The 8833-nt window shown below is 40.5% G+C and overlaps 1 protein-coding gene across 2 annotated transcripts; it reads left to right on the top strand.

Moving 5' to 3' along the window:
• The first annotated feature begins 4844 nt into the window (after nucleotides 1-4844).
• On the top strand, nucleotides 4845-8437 carry LOC147617824 (F-box protein At5g46170-like). Of its 2 annotated transcripts, XR_015262266.1 has the most exons (3): nucleotides 4845-7561; nucleotides 7694-7878; nucleotides 8029-8437. XR_015262266.1 is itself a non-coding variant. In XM_086776084.1 (2 exons), exon 1 carries the CDS (start codon nucleotides 6443-6445, stop codon nucleotides 7535-7537), a length of 1095 nt encoding a protein of 364 aa, XP_086632210.1. In that variant the 5' UTR covers nucleotides 4851-6442; the 3' UTR covers nucleotides 7538-7561; nucleotides 7694-8356. The 2 variants fall into 2 exon arrangements, 1 of the variants encoding a protein (XP_086632210.1); XM_086776084.1 differs by having other exon boundaries at nucleotides 4851-7561; nucleotides 7694-8356.
• The last annotated feature ends 396 nt before the right edge of the window (nucleotides 8438-8833 follow it).

The following is an 8833-nucleotide window of genomic DNA, read 5'->3' as shown; positions in this document are numbered from 1 at the left end:
TTATGTTACCATCTTATATAGTTTAATGCTATGTTAGATCATTGAGTGCATTTATGATACAATAATTCTCCAATCGATCGACTTCATAGTCCTTGGTAATTGACTCACATGCAATTTATGTATAGACAAGAATGCAAACTAGCACTTTAGATCTTTCAAGATCTTAAGTGTGTATCAAGATCCTAGATGCCAATAGTGTTTCTTAATAAACAAGCTACTTATTATTCAGTTACGCATACGTTAGATGCCAATAGTGTTTCTTAATAAACAAGCTACTTATTATTTGGTTACACATACGTTTTAGATGTTTATGTAAGCCATATCTATCAATTCCTCCCTCCAAGATCCTAAGCAATTTAAAGCTGTAAAAATTTAATATATCAAAGTTAAATATTAGTTAAATGGTATTTCCAAAGGACTTGTAAAGTAAAAATGATCATAGAGTCAAGTGATGCATCTTTGAGTGGGGCATGTAAGTTATGGGAATGCACTTTACAATAATGTACAATAATTATGTGCTCCCTTTAATCACCATGAATTTACTCATAAAGCCGCAAATATGTAATTATTTGGACTATCCACCACCTTTTTAATGGCACATAATGTTGAGCCTTCATATTCTTCGAGCCGACATATGCACGTGCTCCCTTTGCAAAAAGTGTGGCACTAAGAGTTAATCACAAATAAACTTTTTAAATGTATCCATCGTAACATGAGATCAACCATGAATCATATGTCATTCCCACATTTACCTAGAATTTAACATAATCTTTGGGCCCAAGAAATGCATCTTTGTCTGTTTCAAGGTCTTAGGCCTACGTGTGTACCAACACATGGAGATAATAAATCATCCCACTTGTGAGATCACCCTTCTTTTCATATTCCTTAGAATTCTGCAACTCCCAACATATTCTAATCATTAAGATTTCATTCAAATAAGAGTGATTATCAAGCATGATATGTGTTTGCTTTTAAATCCAACTCTAATTTTTTTAAATTCTTATGGTCTATTTAATTCATGTTAACAAGGGTATTAATCATGTGGATATCATTGGTCCCACTAAGATAGTTCAAGTTGTGTTAGAACTACTTTACTAGCTAGCACAACACCACTTCCATAGTCTCTTCTCATTGGTGTGGATATCATTGGTTTTATCATAAAATAACCATAATGTCCCACTAACACAGTTCAAGTTGGATTTGAACTACTTTACTAGCTAGCATAACACCACTTCCATAGTCTCTTCACCTCAATGCATTAAATGGTGGAAATGATGCATCTAAACATATTTCACAAAACTTTATTTCTACATGCACATGTGTATGTGTATGTGTGTGCATGTGTGCACACAACATTGTTCCCCCGTTGGTCCAGTGTGATCTCACCTTGACGTTGGCGGTCCCGGCTTATGGAGAAGGCCATGTGCAATGCTTGTGTGTATTTGTGTGTATGCACATGATTGCATGTGCATATTTATACAATTATACACATGCATGCATGTGTATAATTGTATGTGCATATTTATACAATTATACACATGCATGCACGTGCAAGTGTGTTTCCTCATGCGCATACATATATGCATGTGTGTGTGTATGTGCATGCGTGCATGCACATTTGTGCAATCATACATAGGCACATGTATATGCGAGTGTGTTTCCTCACGCACATGCATGTATGTGTGCTCATAAATAAGGGGTTGACTCCTTTATTGTGAGGTTCATGTTTACCTAAGGACACAATTGCATATAACAGAATTGAAATAATAGAGAATTCACAACCACGGGACCACCTCATTCATCACATCATCATAATAAAAAATTACAAAATAATACAAATTTTCTTTTAAACATAGAATTACAAAAAATCGCTAAGATACTTTTATTATAAAAGATGTATAAAGGCCTAGGACACAGTACTCGATGGCAAAGCTCGAATCTCCTAACCACCTTCTAGGTATCTCAATCTCATTCTCATTCTCACTCGCGTTCACATCCTCACTCACAATCTCATTCAAAATCTCAATCACACTCTTAATCTTATAAAAATCTCCCCTCTATAGAGGTACACTGTGAATACAATGATAACAATATTAAAAAAATCTCCCAACCTTTATTCATAATTGCAGACTCACTTTAATCACCATGTTCAAAAATTTCCCAATTCAGTATAATCAGCATACGACTCAAATCCACCAACTTTTCTTTTCTCATAACGTTTGCATATGCAACCACTAGGATAGCCAAGTCTCCATGCTATCCAAAAGAGGTCACTTTGAAGAAAGAAGCAATGGTTATTGAAAACACGAAGAAAATGGGCATGTTCAGGAGACCACATCTCCTAAAACGAATTAAGAAAAATCCCACAAGACCAATTTTGTAGATTTTGGAAACTTGCACACTTTTGATCTTGAAGGCTTCAACTCAAATTCATTCATTTTAATCCCCCAAAATTACCTACAAAAATACAGAATGAAAATCTATGTAAAATATGAGCTGTAAATGGCATGTGCACTAGTTTGGAGGAAAGATTTGAGCACATGAAGATGGATGAATTAGACATGGGTCAATTCAGCAAACATTTTCTACTTTGAATTATCTACAACTCTAAAGTGCTCAAAATTGGCTCATAAAAAGAGTGAAAATATCTATGTGGGAGGAATTAAAAAATTCTTATTATGCCAAAATGCACCACAATGAAATCCCATACTTATATTTACATTCTGAGCACAAAATACATGAAGTTTTCTAAAGAATATTTTAAAATTAAAAACTAGAGCATTACATTTATGAAGAATGATGAGCTAAACGATAAGTTAAAACCATAATGCTAGGCTTTTATTTGTTGCTATTGTTATAGAAAATAATTAATAATGTTTATGTGTTGATCGTGATGCTAAGCTTTTATTTGTTGTGATTGTTATAGAAAATAAGTAATAATGTATGTGGTGACAAGAATTTTATGCTAAGCTAGAACCGTAATGCCAAAACTTTTATTTATGACTATTGTTACAGAAAATGTATGCATGTTGACAAGAATTTAATGGTTAGTGGCTTGTGATTTGAATTGCTCCTTTTGTTGTTAGTGTTCATTTTATGCTACACATTAAGGAAGATTAAAAAATGATGTCATAATAATGCATTACATGCTAACATCCATGTGTGTATATATGTGTGCAAGTATCTTTGCTCCAATGGCCACTCTCGAGGATAATATCTTTGTATGAGGATGACTACAAGGATACCTAACTATTTCATTTATTTGTGCAGACACCATCAATGCCCATAGTTTTGAAATAGTGGCATGATCGTGCAAAGTGATGAGATCATATTTAAGCTTTGGCAAAAGTTTTTACCCGTCTTATACATAGGGATGCTAATACACTTTAGTCAATAAGAGGCATCCTTAATGTGACATCATGTAGGGTTATGGACAAGGAACATCTCTCTAAGCACATGTCGGTATGATGTGAGATCTTGGATAGTTGTGTTTCATGGGATAAAGCTCAACCCTCACTCCACATGGCACAAAGCACAATCTTGACTTGGGAGAATGGAATATATAGGATACTTTAAAGAAATGGATGGGGGAAAAAGGAATCACGTGGCTCAAGGGGATGGGGAAAAGATCATAGCTTTTTTATTTTTTGTATTCGGAGGGCTCCACAAACTATGAGCTATTTGTTTCTAGGAACGGGTAGCACAATAAGCACTTACGATCAAGGGTGATTTTTGATGCTCAACGCTGCTCTTCAAAACTGATGAGAGGGAAGCAATGTAGGTGTATTTTATGTTGTGCTAGGTCCTCTCAAAAATTTTTACAATTGAAATGCCCAAAAACACACTTTAGAGGAGAGCCCGAGGGGTGGGGTGCTTTTTGATGCTCACCACTCCCCTTCAAAATTAATAGATACAAAAGCAATCTATAGACATATTTTATGTTTTACATCTATTGGAAAATTTGAAGTGCAATGATCGTCTGATTTCACGATGTGCAAGTGCATGATCACAATCGGTTTGATTGTGAAGTGCAAGTTCACAATTAAATTGAGGGGGCTTTTGGGCAACCATGGTCTTTCGGTATAGTGAATACACCCCTCCGTTTGACCCTCACGTCTATCTTCGACAAGGTAATAAAGACCCTTAGTGATGGGAGCAATGGTGGAAATCGGGCAATGCACTCAGGGCAAACGAGGGCCGTTCGATCTTGGCCGGAGTTGACCGCCTCGTTGGTTGGACGGCTCTGCCGGGGGGGGGGGTCTAACGGCCGACAGTCTAGAGCATGAACGTGCACGGCGTGATGGTAAGGTATTTCCCTAGGAATGTGGCGATCCGTGTTTGAATCCTGTGTGCGCATGTATTGCCCGAGTTTACAAATTGGCCCAAAGTTTGCATTTCTACCCGACTTCGCATTTTTGCTCGAGTTTACAAAAATGCCCAGGTTTACAAAAAGTTGCCAGAGATATAATGGCGCCCACGAGGCTAGGTTTTTATCGTTGATCCCATCACTAAGGGATCTTTATGACCCCGTGAGAGATAGTCCTGAGGTCGTCTGACCTGATTTAACAGACAATGTAAACATATTCGTGGGGGACCCAAGAAGGGGGAGACTCGAGTCAAAGGGTGACATATGGAGGCTTGTGCTAGCTAGTCAAAAATCACTCTAAGCTTTGACCCTTCGACATACTTTTCAAGGTCTTGGATAGGTAGAGAGTGTCTCAAGGTTATTGGGCGTGTAGCATGGTGTTAATGGGGTGGGTTGAGTGTAACTTTGAGTTCTTTGTCAAATTGTGTATCTCTAGGTGTAGCATGTGTTAATAGGGGGAGACAAGCCTTTAGAAGTTGAGTGCAATTTTGGGTTCTTTGTCAAATTGTGTGTCTCTAGGTTTTGGGGAATGAAGAGTTGAGTGTGTGTGCTTTCAGTTCTTTGTCAAATTGTGAAGGGATTATTCTTAATGGATAGTATTAGTTTATAAACAAATGCTGTTTTGTATTCTTAAGGAGAGAGAGGAGAGGGAGAGACGCCCACACACACAGCGGGAGAGAGGGGGAGGTGATATTCTTTTCCGTAACAGGGACACGACAGTCGCCATGGTGGGGGCAAGCTTGAACTTTCTGGTAAGGTATTCTTGTCATTTCTTAAGTTTACACGATTTTTGCTCCGTGACAACACCCCCTTGGCTTTTATCTTGAACTTGATGGCCCTTGAGCATCTTGGGCTCTGGGGTTTTTGCTTTCCTTTACCCTCAAAAGCTTTGTTAGGGTTTCTGTTTCTCCCTGTAGATTGATGTTCAGTTGAGGGCTTTTTCTCCATTTAAGGTTTCTCAGTGCCAGGTCTATGCTACAACATCCTCCAGGTGAGATTCCTAGCCATAGCCATAGCCATAGCTTCCATAGTGCTACCAAATGCTATAGCCATGCCTTGCATAAGGCAACCATAGACATAGCTTGCAGGAGGTAGCTGTAGCTTGCTGAAGGTAGCTATAGTCAGAGCTTGTGTTGATACCTCAGCTATGTCTTAAGGCTTCTGTTTGCTTTCGTTTGCTAGGGCACCTTGTTAAATGAGATCTGAGAAAGAAGGGAACTAATAATTTATTCTGCGAAATGGAATATTAAGGGTTTGCTGCGAGGTTATGCATCTGAATAGGGACATGGATAGGGGGTTGTTGGCACTGCCAGAGCCAAGAAAACTTTGCACGGATTAAAGATCGAGAAGCTGTGCGTGCACAGGAGCTGAATTTGAGAGAGAGAGAGAGAGAGAGAAGAGAGACTCCAAGTTCAAAAGTTTAATGGAGCTCCCCTGAAGCCCTAGGAGGACAGCGGTGGATGTTATGATGAAAGCCCAAGGCTATGGCCGTGAAGCTTTGAGTACTTTTCTGCTCAGTTGATGGAGCTTTGAAGCTTTCTAAGCAGCAGCAATAGTGTTGAAGCTCTGAAGCATTCCTTTGTTCTGCTCATTACCATAGCTTGATGGAGGTTTGAAGCTTTTTAAGCAGCAGCTATTGAAGCTTTGAAGCGTTCCTCTGTTTCCACATGTGCTGCCTGATGATGCTCTGAAGCTTTTCAAGCAGCAGAGAAACTCTGGGATCAAAGCTCTGAAGCTTCTCAAGCAGGGAATCTATGGTGAAGAAGTTCTGAAGCCTTTCAGGTAGTGAGGCTATCGTGATGAAGGTCTGTTCAAGCAGAGAAGCTATGATGCTGAAGGTTTTCTAGTAGAGAGAAGCTTTGGTGATGAAGCTCTGAGCCAACCAACATCCGGAGAATTCCTTATCCTGATGGTTTTCAAGCCTCTCTAGTTTCCATATTCAGATCAACTGTTGAAGCTTTTTAGTTTTTCAAGCAGCAAAGCTATGGTAAAGAAACTTTGAAAGCCCTTCAAGAAACCCTTTCTTCACCTCACTCTCTTTGCCATCTCCCTACATTCGATCTTCTGGAGATCGGCATGGTGTTCAAGCCTCCTCGGCCAAAAGCTGTCAGCATGCCCCTTTCCTATGACCCCTTTGATCGTCTCCCCGACCCCCTCCTCTTATGTATTTTCAATAGGCTTCATGACATCAAAGCCCTTGGCAGATGCTCTGCTGTTTCCAAGCGCTTCAATTCTCTGGTCCTGCAAGTCGAGGATGTGGTCGTGAAGGTTGACTGTGTCATTTCGGCAGAGGAAAGCAACCTCTCCATCAAAGGAAAGGGCATCCTCACTCATCTCTTTAGGGTTCTTGTGGGCAGCTTTGTTAAGCCTCTGCATGCTTTGCAGCGGCTGTTGGCACCCAAGAAGACCATCCTGCCCAAAGTATCCCATCATTCTCCGGGGGAGGTTTTGAAGAATTTCAAGGGAGTACGACACCTCAGAATCGAGCTTCCGGGTGGTGAATTGGGCATTGATGATGGTGTTCTTTTGAAATGGCGGGCAGAATTTGGCAGCACTTTAGAAAGCTGTGTGATTCTAGCGGCATCTTCTGTAGTAACTGCTGACAAGGATAAACCCATGGAAGCTCACAGCGCAGATGCAGCTTCAAGGACGGAGTTCAGAGTCAGTGATGAGAATCCAATGACCATGGAGGATAGCAGCGGCAGCATCCCGGAGTCCTTTTTTACTAATGGTGGATTAAAGCTAAGAGTTGTGTGGACAATCAGCTCCCTTATAGCTGCTTCTGCAAGGCACTATCTTCTCCAGCAGATCATATTTGATCACCCCACATTGGAAAGTCTCATGTTGGCAGATGCAGACGGACAAGGGACACTGTGCATGAGTAAACAACAGCTTCTTGATTTCCGAGACAAGCCCATTGCGACCTCTGCTTCATCAAACAGGACCCAGGTGCCAGCTCTCAATATCAAACTCTGGTATGCTCCTTTCTTGGACCTGCCCAGTGGAGCTGCGATGAAGGGTGCGACACTTGTTGCCATTAGGCCAAGTGATCAGTCGGCAAAAAAAGATTCAGAGAACTTCCCTATAAATGCATTTGAGGAGCCTTTTAATAATGCTGCGGGCTCTCTGGTTAAGAGGCGAACCTATCTTCTGGAAATGAATTCGTTTTAGTGATGTGAATATGCTCTTTTGCAAGTAAGTCAGTGTACCGCATCAAGTACCGATCAACTTAACTGCTACATCAAGTTTGTTTAACAACATGCTCCATAGCTTTCCAAAGGACATGGTTTTGATATGTGGCATCTCTTGACTGTTCTGTGCACGAAGGCTCCTGATTTCCATTAGACTGGATGAAGTTGGGTCAGCCAGGTCAGTGTGATGGTTTTTCCCTGAGGATGTGTTTGGGCCGACATGCAGAATGGAACAGTACACACGTCTTATATTCCGCACTGTACTGTAATCCTTCCCAAATTGCATGCTTGAACTGCACCCATGCTGAAGATTCTGAAGAGGTAACAGTTCGATATTGCCTTTAGGATTAAGCTATATAAGTGTGGAGTTACAAGTTAAGCTTTATCTACCTCCCCGCACATGTTGGATGGGAGTGGTGCCTGCTTCTTTTTGTCTTGAAAGCTGAAGAAGGCTCTATGTGTGTTATATAGGGGTGGAGCAAACACTGCAGTAACTATGGTATATTTAAGGATCCTCTATTTCAGTGTACTGGGACTTGGTTTCTGCTCATTCGAATGCTACTTAAGTATAAAGGTCAACCAAATACCCTGACGTGATGATCTTTTTCATGTACTTCATAGTAACACACACAATTCTCGATCAGATGTGTTCTATTAGGCTCACTGATTTTTGAACAAAGGTTGGATGTTTCTTTATCTATCCCTCCCCCTTTACTTGGATGTCCTTGTATTGACACATCCTATTCTCTATGCTCCGGTTCTTGTTGCTCAAACAATTTGTGTGGAAAAGTGCTCTCCATTACCAGGCCTACCTAGCCTTAACATATGATCTTGTTCCACGCTTGTGCCAAATAAGAATGTGATGATGTTTTGCCACTTATAACTTTTGAGCATGTGGATGCAATGCAGCACATGGTGCAAAAGCTTTTTTGAGGTTCTAATATACTTGCACAGCTGGTCAGTTACACTCAACTTAAGCTTGAGGGGCTTCAGATATAATTTAGCAGGGCTCTCATCTCCTCCTCCCAAGCTAGTAGGTGGATTTGATACCATCACCTCCGTTTTGGAAGGCGTGGGTGCTACCGCTGATATACAAAATTGTGAGATAGCGTACTGACTTACAAGTGCCTTACAGAAGAGTGCTCATAGCGGGTTCGTCACTTGTAAGGGGGCCAAAGCAGGGCCCTTTTGCAGGTGTGTGTCACAACATAGATAATTGGTCCGGGACACAGTTTTGGCATTAAATGTAGTGAAAAGTACTCTTGAATATATAAGT

This window comes from Cibotium barometz, chromosome 36, assembly GCF_041138505.1.
Source record: "Cibotium barometz isolate CiBa-2024 chromosome 36, ASM4113850v1, whole genome shotgun sequence".
NCBI classification, from domain to species: Eukaryota; Viridiplantae; Streptophyta; class Polypodiopsida; order Cyatheales; family Cibotiaceae; genus Cibotium; species Cibotium barometz.
This window is presented reverse-complemented; position numbering and strand designations above follow the sequence as displayed.

Coding starts and splice junctions, on each gene's coding strand:
- LOC147617824 (XM_086776084.1), top strand. CDS start 6,443: ATGGTGTTCAAGCCTCCTCGGCCAAAAGCTGTCAGCATGCCCCTTTCC.